Here is an 18,104-nt window from a genome sequence, read left to right as displayed (position 1 = left end):
TTTGCAATAAAACAATTTAAATCATATTTAATCAGCTCAAGATCATTCATTTTCTGCAATTACATGGTGAATACACAAATTACAATACACACTTTGTTGCATCACACTGGCTTATTTTTTATTTTTTCAAAATTATCTTATTTTTTCAAAATAGAGTTTTACTAATTCGAAACTACAGAATACATAAAGCTGCGTTTAACATAATTGCTGTAATTAATAACTTGATACATGAGACAGAGACAAGAGCCAGAGCTCAGTACACATTAAGTATCAGAAAGGACAGCAGGCTTTTAAGCCAATAACTGCAGAGGTTCATCAGTGGGAAAATGTTTCATATACAAGGTAAACAAACAAAACAAAAACACAAAAAAATAATGTCAGGGTGCTATACTTCTAGCAAATATGAATAGGGCGTGGTAGCTACAACTCCACAAAAAGCCGTTAATGAGGTGTTAGTGCTTCGTCAACACTTGCTGTAGATCATAAATATGTAATATAACAGAGCAAAATGAACACACTTCTGAAAGTTGAGTCAATGGCTCGATGTTAGTAGCACATCCTTAAGAAACCAGCTCAAGTTTAGCGCCAAAGCAAGCCCAGCCATACAGTACGTGATCAGACACTGTGATCTGTAAAACATTTACCAATGCTCAAATGCCTGAAATCTATCACGGTGGTCAAGTCATACAGAAATGTAATCGACACTAAATGATGGTGAATCTGATGATTTAGGTCAGTCTCAGGCTAAATACACAATAGGACTGCTGGCAAAGAAACAAAATGGATAGACGAAGTTCTAAAGATATCTGAGACAATGACCAAACTCAAGTACTTGTGACAAAACAGCTAAATGCTTCAAAATAAGACTTAAATATAGAAAATAACCAGTGGTAACTGACAGCATTTTTAAGCTATGATAACCAATTAGTTCACTACCTTGTTATGATATATATACAGAGGAAAAAAAACTTTATATCAAACCTTTATCACCGAGGAAAACTTTAAAGCAAGCAGTAAATATGCTGTTATTTATCATTATTTACAACACAAAAGCATCTCTAAACAGGTGTAAGCAGTTAATGATGCACGTTGTTAGTTATTGGACCACACAGGGACTCCGTGTGGGTGATGATTTAAACATGCACTGTTTCAGTGCTCCCTCTAAGCCTTAAGAGTGAAATGGGACCACAACACTCAGCAGAGAGAAAGACAGACCAGCTTACTTCATTTCACATCAGTTTCCACATCAGGACTCTCAGATGTATCTGCTAGTTTTGGAGGATGATTTTTCTCCTGAAATGAATCTTAAACTCTGAATTAGAAATTGCTTATCAATGCCATGTTTAAAGTTCAAGATCTTGTGTTGTTTCCCCAAGTGTTTCCCTGAGGGCACTCATATTCACAGTAAATGTGCTTTCAAGTTAAAACAGATACTTAACACTTAAACCACCTTCACTGTAGGCCTTTATGTATATACCTATGCTGTAACATCACCTGCAGCAGTTTAAATAGAGCTGCAGATGAACAGAGTTTGACCAGTGCAGATAAGGCCTGGTAGACTCTGAATATATGTGTACGCTGCCAACCTACATATAGTTCCTCCTGTATATTATGTAGAAATAAACTTGCTGCTATCACCTGTTTTTTCACAGAGCAGCATCTGTGTAATGTGGCCAAACTCTGCTTCTCTTGCCTGATCTGTCCTTCTGCCAGTGGTGGCTGCGTTAGTAGCAGTGGATATATGCTGTTACAGCATCTATAAGCAACCCTCTTGTTACGTGTATTAAGATGAAATAACTTGTAGCGTATATTTATGTGTAGCACTAGCTAAAAGCAGGCTAGACTATCAAATCAAAGCATTAGCAGTATTATTGCTGTAGCTAGCTTATTAGTGTTTGCAGCAGCTATCATTTTTAGCACTAGCGGTATTGCACTAGTATTAGCAAGCAATATAACAAGCTATGTTAGAGGCTTCTACAAGCTTTTACTGCCTATCAAAAACGCATTATGAGCACTTTAGTCTACTCAAAGCTAATGCATGCAGTGATCTGGATCAGCGTGGTCTATAAGCTCTATGGTGGTGGCTGAGGTGTGACAGAGCAGGCATAGAGGGAGCACTGATTGATTCACTGGTGTCACATCAGTATATCCAGGTCGTCGCCGTGGTCGTCCTCCTCCGTCACCCGTAGTGACAGCACCTCCTCATTCAGAAACAGTCCACTCAGACGCTCCTTGCGGGCCTGTCGCTGCTCTTTCAGCTGACGCTTCCGGAGGGCTTTCTGCTGAAGCTTGCGCTGCTTTGAGCGTTTCTAAAAGATGGAGTGGCAAGACAGAGCAACAGAGAGGTTAGAAATGATACCTAGACGAGGACCAAGGACATCTAATGTCACATGCTCTGTATGATGGCGAGGTGAAAGAAATCAAAATAAAAGTACAAAGTCAAAAATGCTTGCAGTAACATCAGGCAACAAAAAATTACATTATAATGGATTTGTTACTGTTAAATAAAATGTATGCAGCAGCCAGGATCAGAAATAGTAGTGCTGAGAGGCAAACATACTCTTCAAAGTTCAAAAGTTTAAAAAACAAAACAAAAACCTGTAAAAAACTCCTGTACCCCTTAGAATTCTTTCCAGTGTGTTCCCAGTAATGTAAAATAAGTGGTATTTGTCTAGCACAATAATAGCATTACAAGAAAAATGGAGACGTGCTCACACGTTCCTGTTTCTTACTTTAGAGTCTCGTATACGTTCTGCAGCACTGGAGAGGTTGCCGTCACTGTGAGCTCTGCTGATGTTGGCAACGCTGCTTCCACTACAGGCTGATGCTGTACCACCTGAACAAAAGGAAATATTAACAGTATTACAACCAGGAAGACCTTAAAATGACTCGAAATGAGCTGGAAACTGAACTGGACAACAATAGTGGCAGTGGCACTACTATAATTACTGCTAGCCACCATCTTACCTGCGATGGAGTTGGAGGCTGTAGAGCCCGTGGAGGAACTGCCGGAGCTGACCATGCTGGCATTGCTGCTGCTGGCTCCGCTGACGCCACCGGTGCTGGCGCTGCTGTGGCTGCTCCTCTTCCAGCCCTCTCTGGTGCTGCTGGCCCGCTGCCTGGGACTGTGCTCTCTGATGTAGTTACGTACCTGATGACATCACACAGGTCAAAGGAATGTACTTTTCACACTCTGCAACTTAAATATTGCCATGGAGTGATTCTCTCCGATACACAACAATGACCAACAGCTGATTAAAAAAGGCAACTGAGTAGAAATGAAATCCCTGAAAGATGGATACACAGTGATATGAGATTGTTATTGTCTAATTAACAAGTGAAACAGTTAATATTATAATCACAACATTTTACTCAGTAGCTTCTTCAGGTGTAAAATAAACTAAACTACAAAACTACAAAACATAGTCAGACTTTTATGTTCATTGACAACTATTATTTTATCTTCTCTGTATCATCCTGGTGACAGGCTGCTCACACATTGGTGTAAGTGTGAATCATTATGTGTGACAGAACACTAGCCTTGTTAACTGGTTTGGTATCAGAGCCACTACTCACCTGCTTGAGTTTCTCGTCGGTGAGACAGTTGAGCTCTATGATGAACTCGCTGTCGGTGGGAGAGATTTGAGCGCAGGGGTCGATAATCTTGATGATGTCCAGCTGCTCCCTCAGGCCCATCTCTGTACTGACCTTTCGACTCAGGTACTCAATGTACTCCACCTGGAAGTGGAAACACATTTTTTTAACGTTTTTTTTTTTTTTTTTTTTACCTTTTGTCTAGGCATACCTGCCTACACTGAAGACTCAAGGTGGATGTGTGTTCAAGTGTTTAACTGAGAGAAATAGGTTGTTTTTGACTGCTGGGGTAATTGAGGCAAACCAGCAATGGACTGGGAATGGCTTGCTAAAAATGCTTAATACTGCTAGAAGTTAAGCTGAGATCTTATATTTTACCTGTTTTAACTGTTGAAAGGGGACAGTGTGTTAGTCTGGAATTTGCTCAATGCGCTGTTTGACTGATATAGATTATTTCTTTTATTTTTTTTCACTGGGAACTGTAGTACTTTGTAAATATGACTGATGCAAAACTTTACTTGACATGTGAAACATTTAGCTCTAGTTCCTCGGAGAAAACCTGTGAGAAAAAGCTCTCCATCAGGATAAACTGCACTGTACAGTTTATTTGAAATGTAATCCAAATATGTTATTTGAAAGAATTACAGTAGAAGTTTAAAAATGTGGACATTTTTGTTTGCTCTTTTGTTGTTGCTCATATAACTAATTGGTGTTAAACAAACAATTTATGGTATATGTCTGCAATCAAGTTATCTCAGGGTTCAATACAAATCATGTAATTTGCTGAAAATTCAGTCATAATAAAATGACTGAACTGAACTGAAAATCTAGACCGATTCACAATGGTTCACTCAACATTCAGACAGGAAAAATGACTTCCCTAATAAGATGTTAGCTTATAAATACAATGCCATTGTGTAGCTGACCCACATTTTTTAATCTGCAATAAGATGGCTTTTTATTTTTCCTATTTAGTTTTGAAATACATTAGTGTCACCAAAATGAATACAAAATCATTATCTTTGTTTTGACACCTCAGCTCCAACAAAATGAAGATTACATAGAAACATATTCATTTGAAATGCAAGCCATGCCACAATCTACTTGTTGCCAGCCCCTGACATTAACAGACCTAAACAAAAAACATGAACCGGGAGCTGAGTCAGCAAGCTTGTCAGTGTCACTGCTGTTGATTCTGACAGCACAGAGCGGTTTCTCATTTAAGACACTGTAAAACAGAAAAGGTGTGTTGGCTGTTTACTTGTTCATCGTTGGTCATGGCACTCCATGGTAACTCATCCAGGTTGCGGTGAGGGTGGGGCTTTGGCTTCCTCTTGGAAAATAGACAGGGTGAACTTGGCACACTCGGGATGATGTCAGAAAGGACATCGCTGCCGCTGGCAATGTCACTTCCTGGCAGCTGGTGGGACAGCAGTGAGACAGACGAGCAATGAGAAGTTGAAGAAGAAATTATTTTGAAAAAGACAAAAGAGACGTTCTATTCACTAAAACATCCACATCCTCTGTGTTTGATGGAAGCGAAAGTTAGAAAACCAGCTGGCCAACAACCAACCTGCCACTCAAACTCGCTGTCGGACCAGTCCCAGTAGGTGCTGATGGAGGAGGAGACATCACTGCAAACACTACCCTCTGGAAACAGGTCCAGAGACGTTAGTTCCTGGTCATCCAGAAGGGAGTAACAGTCGTCCTGATCCCCAACAGACACAGAGGAGAAGAGCTCCTCGCTGCACTCTGAGCTGGCAACACTGGTCCCACAGGAAGTAAGGTTCCACCTAGGAAGGACAATGAACTGTCAAAGTATAGCCTATGATTCATTTCTGGAAATTGCTCAGATCATTTTTCTGAGACAAGGTTGTGTGCACACAAGATGATGATGTTTAATTTAACTATGTTAATGTATTTCCCTGTGAAACACACTCCAAATGTCAACTAAGTACATCTGAACGAGGGATATACAAAAATATAGATGCATTAGTTATTGAGGAGAATGTTTTAGAGAGAATAAACTGCTACTCTTTTGGCCATTGGCAAAAAGTGTCATGCCACAATATAATTATTGTGCACACCTTCAGGCTATAATTGGTAACTTTACACACACCTTTGACCATTTTACACTGGCAGGAGACATGATGGAGATGTTGGTGTATGTGGAATCCTGTTGTTTTCTATTTTATTTGATTAGCAATTGCAAAACGTGTGTTTCTATTGGCCTTGGGCGTAGGTTTGGATGTGTGACAATGCAAACACGGTCAATCAATAGTAGTGCACTGACACACTTGTTGACAGACTTTACTGGCACTGGCAACCAGGCCATGTGCAACTTGATAAGCACATTAACATTTGTCAATAACTGTGGTGAATGCTGCAATGACACATCCTTGATGCTCTAGTATAACCTAGACACTTAGGATACTCTACCATAATGGTGCATAACTTGAAAACAAATTTTGAAAGTCAGTTTACTTCACTGGCAGGTGACCTACACATGAAAACAAACACACACTCTGCTTGCCTGTTACTGTGGAAGCGGTGCAGAGGATCTGTTCTGTGACAAGATGAGAGCTGACACCCAAAATCACTGACGTCCAGGGTTCCCACATCGCTGAGGTTGGCTCTTTGGGAGAGCAGAGGGAACGGCTCCTCCGGGGCCAAGAACTTCTCATACAGAGATTCAGACATGGCCGGATGTACCTGACACAGAAACAGAGGCAAACACAACAGGTCACCTTTCAGTACAGTCTCAATAAGAACCACCAAATTTAATTAACACATCTGGCACACTCTAATTATTGACTCTATTAGTACTATGATACTGAGGGTACTGTTCTGGACTGTACACAACTCTGTCCACACAGGTATATAGTTTTCATTTAATAAGGTTTGTTTGCATACAAACTTTTTGATGTCAAGTCTAGACAACAGACAAACTGCTGATGTTTTTCAGCAGCTAATGCACCCATGTCTAGGAATGGGACAGTAATTGATTTTATCATTGATGCTGATAGAAACACTCACAATAAATTGATCATTTTGATCAGTTCACTGTCAGTTTCCTGATTTATTTTGAAGTGCCTAAGCCCGTCACCATGGCTGAACACATGGCTTGCACAATGTATTTCCCACAAAAACAGGTCAAATCTGATGTGTGTAAATACAACGGATTCCAAACTAAAGAACGATGAGAGATGAGGTTACCACCATTCCTTTATCCTTTATTTGTGTAGGAGGATCACTTTATGATCAATAATTTAGAATGTTTGTTTAGTTTTCTTTCTTTTGTTTTTAAAAAGATGTGTGTCATATATGTGATGCAATAAAAAAGTACTTTTTTCAGAGTTTTAAGAATACTTTATATATATAAATGGGGATAATATTGCAAATCACAGTTATGTTGGCCAGGATAATTGTGACATGAAATTTTTTCTATACATTATACAAATTACGACACAACAAAAAAATGCAGAAAAATCCATTTGGTCTTCTATATTACTAAAGCTTGCTGTACTCAACAACAATACATCAACACTATGTTCACAATTAAGTTGAAGAAGTATCCTACGTTGCTTTTTTACCTTAAAAGTAAACTTTGGAAAGCCAATTACAGACAATGTTTGCCATTTTTGTAATTAGGAGATGTGTTTTTCACTGCTTAAACCCGTTTATGATTAGGAAGGATAGGTTTAAGGACATTTATCAACAGGGAAATGTGCAGATTAAAGGGGCACTATGTCCTGATGGAGAAGAAATTCAAAATCAGTATTTTAATATTTACAATATTAATGAGATAAAAAATACAAACTCAGAATATGTATCTTTTCCATATCTGAATAAACAAGCTGTTCTCAGAGGAAAATAAGGTCCCCAGAACACTGTCTGAAGCTAGAAAGGTGGCAGGGTCCGCCAATATAAACAAAGTAAAACAGAATGAAACTGTGTTGTCCTTTAAGGTCAGATTGTTTTTTTCAGTTTAAGTCATGAAACAAACTGTTAAAAGAGTTTGTCAATGAAGATCTTTTTCTCCTGATTAAAATTTCTTCCCGTAAACTACATTGTGCATCTTTAATGTATGCAATGTGTGTACCTTGTGTTCTGTGTGGTGATGATCAGTTTCTGATCATTTGGGGTAAACTTCGTATTCAGATCTAAATATACTCCTTAAATGTTTTTGTTATCATACTTTAATTCACAGATATTGCCAGTGAAGGAAAAGGCTGAGGTGTGGTTCAATATTTCAGAGATATTTAGCTCAATCTGAACTTCAACACCTGGTCTTCATTGGACAAATGATTGTAGGAATGTTCACTCATGGTAGTAAATAAAGACAGTTTGGGGGGAAAAGATACGAAAAAATGTTTCGCACACAGTCACTGACCAAAGCAAAATTTTAATTGATACAAATACTAGCAAGCAGTAACGTCACTGATTTACATTTGGTTAATCGCGTTTTGAGGATTTGCTGAAAACATCAGTGACGGTGGTGGGCAAAGGTATTGAGGCTACCAAACGTTACTGATCACATTTTCACTGTTTCTTCTTTTCTTTACCTCACATGAACGTTTAAGAACTTGGTCGTGTTAAATGTTGACACCAGATGTAATTCACTCCGGTAATTATTGTTTTTCTTGACAACAGACTGAAATGTTTCACTGTAGAAGATACCGTCGTCCACAGAAAGGCAAGACAAAGATTGCCCAAAATTAAAAAAGGGTGTCTACAAAATGTAGCTGAATTAGTTTGGGTAAACTTTACATAACACGTTACGGTCTTTGGTAAATGCGAACAGCCGGAATCACAACACAAGCATGCTAACGCTGTTAGCTTGCTGCTAATGCTCCGAATGTCCACGTAGCGTTTACAAAGCCACAAAATGACACCTAACTAAACTTTCCCCTACACTGACGATTCTGGACGGTTTATGAGCATGGTAAAGTTGTTACTAAGAGGCTATCTACTTTAAAACACCAACCTTTTGTCGTTCAAAGAATGATCATTTCTGCCACCTCCATTTGCAAATCCTTTCTTTTCCAGCGATGATCTAACTAAGCTGTCACCGCGAGACTGTCGGCAGCGAGGCCGCGTCACGTCACGTCACGTGACGTGAAGGCGGAAGTGTCACATAAACAGAAAACTAGCATAAAAGCACAAACGTCTCTGCTTAAGTTTGTCTTTTAGGCTGTCTTTTATCTGCACATACAGCATATTAGTGCATGGTGAACGATGTCTTCAAGCCATGCAAAGGACTCCAGCTTTTTGGGAGGCAGGATACCACCTGAAATCGAGTCAATGTCGAAAAACCTCAAGGATGTGGACCAAGAGATGTTCAGAAAAATACTGAAAGGTAAATTCTAGCTAGTTAAGATGTAGCTGTTGTTGTCTTTCTAAACAGGTATCAGTCATTTCAGACCTGTTTCTTCTGTCGGTAATAACATATCTATCTCAATGTTTATTCAAAGTTTAGTGTTGCTTATTGAATAATAATATTAAATAGAGATTTTGATATAAAGTAGTGTGAAAACAGCTCAAATCTGCAGCAGACCTGCCCAATGTCCTTGCTCTGATAAGATCCGAGATGATAAGGTGGTGATTATTTTATTCATTAGTCAAATAGTTGTTTGGTCTATAAAGTGTCATAATATGATAAAAACAAATGTCTCATTTTGTCCACACCCCAAACATAATCAGTTTACTGTAAAATAACCAGTCACCAGAGAATTTTGACTCAGACTGATGAATCGATTATCAGAATAGTTAAACTATGAATGTAATAGTTGACAACTAATCAATGATTTGCTGCAGCTCTCCCATCACTATCAGTTGAAGCCATTTAATAAGTGAATTAAAGGTGGCTGTGATTGATTGTGTGTGCAGCGGTGGTCAGTGCCCTGGAGGGGAAGGACTGCAGGGAGGTGATGAAGTCGATAGCAGAGAGCAGTACCATCCCTCAGGAGAGGCTCAGTTACATCGTGGCTGGGATGTACAGAATTCTGTCTGAGGCCATCCGCATCCCCACGCTTAAACAGGAGGTAAGATGTAGTTAAACACTTGAAAACATATGTTGGAAAATGTACGCTTAAAAGACTAAATCAGTCTGTGTCAGTGACTTGGCCATATTGTGACATGTCATAGCAGGAAGAGCACAACTGCGTTTGATTCAGGTGTTTCAGTCTTGGGGGGCCTGGTATTGTGCTTACTCACACACTATCATGGCTAACCAATACACTTGGAAGAAACAAAGTGGTTATTAATGTTATTGGTTTCATGTCCTTTTCTTGCTATTACAGTACATGAAGTGCGTTAATTGCATACTGCATACTACATCTAAGCGAGGATGGAGGGTTCACCCCAGAAAAGTGTCAAAATGAAATGAATTCAAAAATGTTGCTCTGCTCACCCAAAAGTAGAAGAAGGAAAAAAAGTGCGCAGGTTTAAATAATAAATTTAATGATGGCTGACTTTCATTTAGCTGAGTGTACAAATTCTCACTGTGTAATTTAGGCACCATATAGTGTCTTAAAAAGTCTCACAAGGGATTCAAAAAAGTGCATTAAGCTACATTGTATATGTTCAAAAATATTTTTTGTTTTGTATCTCTATAGGCGTCAGTAATGACCCCAGCAAAATTATAATTTATAATGTAAGTGCTTAAAATCTCAATTTACTGCTCACTACAGAGCACTGTATTGAATTTGTAGTTATTATATAGTGTGTAGTGAATAAGTCAACTCTGTTTTTTCCTGCTGCGGCATGCCAAAACGTCTGCTCTGAAAAGGCCTGTTGTGCCACAGTGCTTTTCATGGAGGAAGCTAGAATGGCACTCAGTAGAGCGCACACCTCCACCAAGGCCCAACAGTCCCCTTTTGTACTCACCCATAGACACCATCAGGATCCATGCACTATTTCCTGAGACATTAACAACAATGTTGCGCTATCTCACAATGTTAAAGAGAGTGAGGAAAAATGTCTGGATCCGTCCCTTTATCTGGATCTGCACCAATAGTCAATGGGGTCTGTTCTGGGCAGAGACCCATCCTCCATCAAAGTTTCATTAAAATCTGTTCAATAGTTTATTTGGGTGAGGTAAGGTAATGATTAAATGAACTGGTGGTGGTAGAACAGCTACTTAAAGATCTCAGAAAACAATTTATTTTTTATAATTTTTTAATAAACCTTTCGCTTCCTCTTTGTGAAGTCTGATAGACAGTTTGATTGATAATTGTTGGTGCACATATGGTGTGATTTCCTGTTAGTATGTGTAAGTTGTGTAAAGAAGGAGTCGGGATGCCATGGAGTACACTTAACAAGAACGCTTTCCTCCGCAACCAGGAAGTCACATACAATGCTTCATGGGTACTGTAGTCCTAACCACTACATTAGTGTTACATACTGCATATAGCATAATGTGTATACATGTATTGATAATATTTATATCTTTGATCTCATTTTAATCTCTTTATCTTATTTTTCTTAATAGTCTTTAATGTAACCAAACAAGCTAATCTTGGAGGGCCTAAAATGCATTTCACTGTCAGCTGAACCTCGAGAGGCAATTTGTGGTACAGCACAGAGGAAACAGAGACATTTAAAAACACATCAGAATCAGTAGCCTCTGATGTGTCGTCACAGTCCAGACAGACATTGTTTTGTATTTTCTGTGTATTTGACATTAAACCTTTACTGTATGTTGTTGATGAAGGTTCTCAGTCATCCAGGTGATGGTAATTCTAAGTGCTTTATCACAGACAACTGGATGTGTTTCAGTTTCTTGAAGACGTTTCACCTCTCATCCAAGAGGCTTCTTCAGTTCTAGCTAACTGGAGAGGTGTTGGCTGGCTTTTAAACACTGTGTTGGAGTGTCATTACAGAGTCGTTAAGGACACGTGTGAGCTCTGAGTTTCAGAGTCATCAGGGCCACTTGTGGGTCGTTGACTTAAACGGCCTTCATGTGTGTTGTTAGGGCTAGGCGAGCCCAGGTGTGAATGGTTGTTAAGCTGTCTGTCTAAGCACTTAGAATTTACTGTATGTAAATATTTTTTATATTCTCACTCAGTATATTATAACAATAAGTATATAATACATAATGTGTACTATTAGTATGCAGTATGGAATTGGCACGCTGCTAGAATGTCTGTTTATAAAAACCCAACAGGTGTTTTCACTAAATTTGCCTTATTAAGTTCCAACCTCAGATACACACACCTGTGTTTGTATCTAGGGCAACAAATGCTAAAAAAAATACTCTTTGTTTGTGTCCCTGTTAAGGCCTTCAAAGAAGATCTCAAAGAACTGAGGTAAGGCTCATCCTTATTATCTCATCCTCTGTTTGTTGGTGCATTACCACTTATACACAACACAATTTCAACCTCTAATGCTGAGTTTGTTGTTTCTGTTATGTTTGTCAATCAGGGTACCTGAAGACTTTATCACAGATTTCTCCAGTGTTGTTTTTGGCAGTCGGTATGTTGAAATTTCATCCTCTAAATTTAGACCATCATGCATTTAGTCTCTGTTTTTGCATGTTCTCCTGAAGGAGGAGAAGAGCTCTATTTACCATGAATAAATAGTGAAGAATACATGCCTATTACATATTGTAACCTACATTTGATAATATTTTTATATAATTTATTTAGATCATGGAAACATTATTATTGCTGTGTCCCACCTCTCTCTTTGTATGTGCAGGCGTGCAGCTCTAGAAGCAGCGGCCTCCCAAAAGGATCCCAACCTCCCAACAGTAGAAGACTTTAAATGGAGAGTGGATGTGGCCATTTCTACAAGGTGATGAAGAAATGTCTTTGTTTTTCAACCTGTCACCAGTTAATTGAAGCTTTTCTGTTGATTGTTTGGCGTTGGGTTTGTCTTTCCAGGAAGAATCTCTCTCAGAGAATGTGAGATAGTTGGACTGAGCAGTAATGGTCAAAATCCAAAAGAAAACATGGGACATATTTCTTTAAAAAAATTAATTTCCAACTTTTTGTAATGGGGTCCATGTTGTTGTGTGTCTCTTCTGTCTCCACAGCTCTTTAGCAAGATCCCTGCAGCCTTCTGTTCTGATGCAGATGAAACTGTCAGACGGGAGCTTTCACCGTTTTGAGGTACTTAAACAATTTATTTGTTGTTCATTGTACAGGCAGTTTAAATTTCTCCCCAATTCAACTTATTTTCATCCTAAATATTTATACAAATGTGCTCATAGGAAATAAATGCAATTAGTCTTGAATGATTCAGAAAGCTCATGACACAAAGGTGAGCAGACAAAGTGAGAAACTCAACAGCAAAATGAATCAAATCTTCAACAAGTCAGTAAGACGCTTTACTCAACAGGGGGCGCCATACTCCATACCTGCACTATATTTGCAGGATGCTTTCAAAGTAGGCTATACTAGTGGAGACAGAGGCAGGAAGAGGACTTCCACTGTGGCTGTTGGCGTACCTAGTGCAGCAGTTATGTAATCAGATTACAGCAGAATTAGAAGATAAGTGGCGACAACATCCGATGGGCAGATTCTATTAACGGACACACCTGATCTCCACCTGATATGTGCCTCTCAGGATCTCTTCCGGAGTATCACTGAGGATAATCTGCTGCTGCTCTCACAGTAAACAAACAAACAGAAGAGCTGGCTGCTTGAGCCTTGAACAGAAATTATTGTAGCTATAAATAAAAGCCCCCACTTTTGAATTTATGTGGAGGACACTGAATTGGGAGAAGCCCACCATTTACTTGTAGGGAGGTTAGAGGTCAAACTCAGGCATAAATCATTGAATGTGAATGTCTCTCAAGACTTTCAAGAGCTTTTTCAGTGACTATTGTCCTACACCTGACCAAAAAGACAGGTGTAGGAAAATGTAATCATTGAAAGAAAGTTGAATATTACCACGCACGCATTTTCTGGCAGAACACAGTGCTGACTGTGTGCAGGAACATGAATTTACATTTTTCCCACACTTTTAACAGTGTCCTATCTTAGCCTCTACTTACAAATATTTAAGTAATGGCCACCATCTTATTGCTGTCATGGCATCATGGTAATATTGTGCTGTATCCACATTTTAGCTCCACCTTTGCTGTGCAGTTTTTTTCATACTGGACACATTGTCGGTGCTGCATTGTCAGTTACTTGTTGTCTTCTTCTTCAGGTGCCTGTGTCTAAATTCCAGGAGCTCCGGTACAACGTGGCTCTGATCCTCAAAGAGATGAACGATCTGGAGAAGAGGAGCATCCTCCAAATCCAAGATTGATCCACCGCGCGGAGCTGTTGTCTACTCTGTTTTTGAGAAATTGCACAAAATGCATTTTAATACTTTCAAATATGATAAAATGAATGATGCTGATAATCTGCCTGTCATGATGTTATAATATCAAGATGTTGGCATCCAACATACTTGACTGTTTTGATAGAGTGCAACATGATAAGAATAGTTACCTAATGACCATACAGAAGAAAAAAAGACTCAAGACTGTCACAGTCTATATTTTTAAACAAATCTATAGACTCAAACCGTCTCACTCTTTTTGTTGCTGTGTTATAAACTGTACATATTAGTATTATCCATTTAAGTGGTTGTTTTGAGACAGCTGCAAGGCCTCCACTGTGCCAAAATATAAATGCAGTCAAGCGAGCACCCAGTCTCTTAATAAGTGGCCACTCTAACTGGTGTCATGTGATCTGGTGAGTTTGGGCCTGAACATTTTGTTCACATGCTTCTGAAACACGAGGATGTGCGAGTCAAAGATTATCAAGGTATTTTTTTCTACACGTGATTATACATGTAATTCAAACCAGTGACAGTACAAAAGATTGGGTTGTAGCACTATTGTATAACAGGTAAAATGTTGAATTTTCTGTTATTTTGTATGTGTTTTCTATAATGGCATCAAGAATGTTTACCGCCTGAACCACATTCCCTAATAAAATCTGTCCATTCCTGTATTTTCAAAAGAACAGCTGATCTGCTCCGAAGTGTCGGAGAGTTTATAATTCATATAGCATTTTTTAAAGGCGTAATGCTTCTTAACAATACAACACTACCATAAACACACTATGGAAATGAGTCCAAACATTGACAGAAGCCTTAACAGAAGTGACAGCTGAAAAAAAAAATATACTATGAAGTTGTTTTAAAAGCTCTTAATTAACAAAATAGGTTTGTAATGCTTCTACAATTTATTGTGCAAGTAATGAACTGGAACAGAATATAATTTTTGAAACAGCTGCCACTGATCAGTTTTATTTGGAAGCCCATATCTGCGGGTTAAAGAAAAAATATAAAAACTTAGTCTCATTATCATAGTCTTAAACTCACTTTTTAACATCATATTAATGGCTTCTTAACTCATGATTTGAACTTCTTTATTGATTAATTTTGTCTTTCTATTACATAATTATGACTTACCATGGCAATATTTTTTTCATCAAGCTTATTTTTCATCCTTTTTTTCCTTTAACTGGCAGAAATGGGCTTCCATAGTTTTATGATTGAACCAACAACTCTTTAATCTTTGATTCAATCACATGTTATCTCTGGAAGACTTGCTCTGCAATCATCACATTTCCCCATTCAACATTTTAAATCTCAATTAATATTGTTTAAACATGTTGTTTCTTAACTTGTGGGATTGCTTTAAAATAAAGCTTGAAACCACATCACCTTCCAAGTAGCATGACACTAGGAAAGACTCAGTCCATCCACCTATTTGGTCCAGACTGAAATATCTCAACTACGGTTGGATGGATTGACATGAAATTGTGTGTAGACATTCATGATCCCAAGAGGATGAATTCTGATTTTAGTGATGCCCTGACATCCTCAAGTGCCACCATGAGCTTCAGCTGTGGTTTTGTGTCACTTGTCTCAAAACTAATATACACATTCGGTGGTTTGTCATGAATTTGTTGCACACATTCAAGTTCTCTTCAGGATGAATTGTAATTAACTCTCCATGTAGCTCCATCATGTTGAAATTAGAATTTATCCAGAACTTGATAAAATAATGATGCTAAAATACCTGCGTAACCAATGACAGCTGTATTTAATGTGATACTGTATTAACTCAGGAAAAAAAAAGTTTTTGAATCAAAAGCTTCGTACTGTGTCAAAGTTTTGTTTTTTTAACTTTTGCAATAGCATTTAAAATCTTGCTAGCTGTTCAGCTCTGATGTAAGACCTGTGTCGCATGTAACCTCGATTCTGTCATGCTTTTTTATTCTTGTTTGTTTGTGCATTCTTTCCTAAAGGAATGCACTAAAATCTGAGGTTTGCCCTGAAATTTGAAGGATTGACTGTATAATGAGATACCTCCGGCGTCAAGCCAAATGAGCCCTTGTATAATCGTCTGTGATGTGACTTTGAGGATAACTGCTGGTCCCAGCCCAGTATAAAATGTCTAGACAATCTGCGCTAGAAGAACTGGCTAGACTGCATTGGTGGCCTACTTAGAAACACACATAACATCTGAAGGTATGAGGGGGCCCAAGCATTTCTGATAATTGTGTGTGTGTGTGTGGTCAGTGTGTGTCCGTGCGCTTGCATAATACTCTGCGCGTGTCCTCATTTGCATATATGTCAGTCCATCTGTTTCCACATGTGTGTCACCCCGTCTCTGTCTCCTGCAGAGTATATGTCACTCACAAGGTTTGTGTCTGTGTGTGGGATTGAGTTCACGGGCCAGACCGGGCGACCTATATTACCAGCACCGCTACTACTGACATGGACACTGATCGACTGACTAGCCTATAATCCCCGCTCACTCACTCACACACACAGCAAACCCCTTTAGCAAATAGGTTTTATTTGGAGGCTGCAGGATATACTACTCCAGGTAATGCTAATAATACCACGTAGTCTAGTATCAGAGCTATTTTACCCAATCCCTTAACCAGAGCCATTAAACCCCAACCTTAACCTACTTCTACATCTGGTCTTGTAGCGAGTAACACCAGCCACTGTGCGTGAAAGTCTCAAGTGCAGGAAAAGGCTAAATGTAGCATAACATTCCAACAATTAGAGAAGAAGTTTGATATCTACAAAGCTGACTCAGTAATGTCAGTTATTCAGCAATATATCATTGGGGAAACAGACATTTACAAACGGCACTACACTGACGCTCTCCATCAAGTGAATGTCCGTCTGTTCACTCTTGTTCTACCTCGGTTTCTATCACACTCCCTCTTCACTTCCTTTGACTCCTCCAACAGTGGGGTTCTTCTTCTTTTGCAGTTTAGAGTTTCCACACTTATTTCATCGTTACCCGGGGATAGCGACCAGGGGAAACAATGACTCTTCCTGTTTTGGTTGTGCAATGGCAGATGCGCTTTAATTGTGCCGTAAAATCGGCCTTCATTTTTTTTTGGGAAACATCCAGCTCGGTTGCAGAATAAATAGCATAGTGAAAGCGACTTTTACAGGGAGTCCATCTATACATGGATGGTGTCATTTATCTACAGCCATTACACTGTGCAATCAGTATTTATTTAAGTTAAAGCAGTAAAGTGGTCTATTGCAAGTTGAGCTACTGGAACTACAAACAAATTTGGGCCATAAGTGGTAAATGGACTGTACTGAGCGCTTTTCTAGTCTTTGCAACCACTCAAAGCACTTTACCACACAAGTCAGCATTCATACACTGTACAATGCAAGGCACCACCTGCTCATCAGAAGCAACCATTCATACATACTCACACACCAATAGAAGAGCAACTGGGAGCAATATGGTGTAATACCCACCTGGCATTTCTTTTTTTTACTGGCGTGTGACTTTTTAAAATTATATTTTGTTATAATGTCATATCACATGTACATTGTCAATTTGATCATTTCTCCCAAGGGTAGCTTTTCTGTAGTTCAACTTCATCCAGAGTGAAGTAATTGGTATCTTTCAAAGCTGTGCTTCCCTGACCCGGATATTATGATAACCACTTATAGTTTTATTCTAAAATACTCATTACTGATAATTTTGTCTTTGTATTTGTACATATTGCATATGTATGCTATGATACAGTCTGTTCAGTGAGATGTCACCTTCCACTATTCTTTTTCATTATGCAAACTCTTTTATGCAACAATGGCTTTCAAAACCTCAAAGCTCTGGTTGCCTTACAGTTATCAAATCCTGAGCTCTGAGTCACAGTTCAAAAAGTCATCCTCTGTTGGTTTATGTGATCAAATGATCCCTCGATAGACATTACATGACATTACAGTTTGTGTAAGAGCTGAACAGGTTTACCTGCGCTTCACCTGCGTCAGATAAGGTGAAGTAAGTTGGTGGTAAACTGTTGATTTAGTTCCAAGTATTTAGGCAGACTCTAACTCAGTGCCAGCAGTCAGTTTTAGAGTGAGTTGCAGTGCATGCAGAGATTTGCTCAGGTGCCCCTGAGCAAAAGCATTCACCAAACCCAAACTTCCCCCAGGGTGTTGCATGCAACCCATGTAAACTGTCCTCAAAACTAACATTACACGCAAACAGCTGCCTGTGTGCCCATATATTCAGT

General features: G+C 38.9%; 2 protein-coding genes across 2 annotated transcripts; one reads left to right on the top strand and one right to left on the bottom strand.

Annotated features, from left to right (window-relative positions):
* Nucleotides 1-8,705, bottom strand: fam199x (family with sequence similarity 199, X-linked). The gene is made up of 8 exons (XM_073487739.1): nt 8,582-8,705; nt 6,128-6,306; nt 5,168-5,387; nt 4,856-5,014; nt 3,577-3,738; nt 2,968-3,151; nt 2,733-2,836; nt 1-2,309 (listed from the first exon to the last, which is right to left on the bottom strand). The coding sequence occupies exons 2-8, from the start codon at nt 6,292-6,294 to the stop codon at nt 2,136-2,138; spliced, it is 1,170 nt and encodes a 389-aa protein (XP_073343840.1). The 5' UTR covers nt 6,295-6,306; nt 8,582-8,705; the 3' UTR covers nt 1-2,135.
* A 28-nt stretch (nt 8,706-8,733) lies between these two features.
* commd5 (COMM domain containing 5) lies at nt 8,734-14,546 on the top strand. The gene is made up of 7 exons (XM_073487740.1): nt 8,734-8,953; nt 9,484-9,638; nt 11,875-11,903; nt 12,019-12,069; nt 12,295-12,390; nt 12,632-12,707; nt 13,753-14,546. Exons 1-7 carry the CDS (start codon nt 8,833-8,835, stop codon nt 13,852-13,854), a joined length of 630 nt encoding a protein of 209 aa, XP_073343841.1. The 5' UTR covers nt 8,734-8,832; the 3' UTR covers nt 13,855-14,546.
* The last annotated feature ends 3,558 nt before the right edge of the window (nt 14,547-18,104 follow it).

This window comes from Pagrus major, chromosome 18 (genome assembly GCF_040436345.1).
Source record: "Pagrus major chromosome 18, Pma_NU_1.0".
NCBI lineage: Eukaryota > Metazoa > Chordata > Actinopteri > Spariformes > Sparidae > Pagrus > Pagrus major.
Note: the sequence above shows the minus strand (reverse complement) of the source record. Positions and strands in the feature narration are given on the sequence as shown.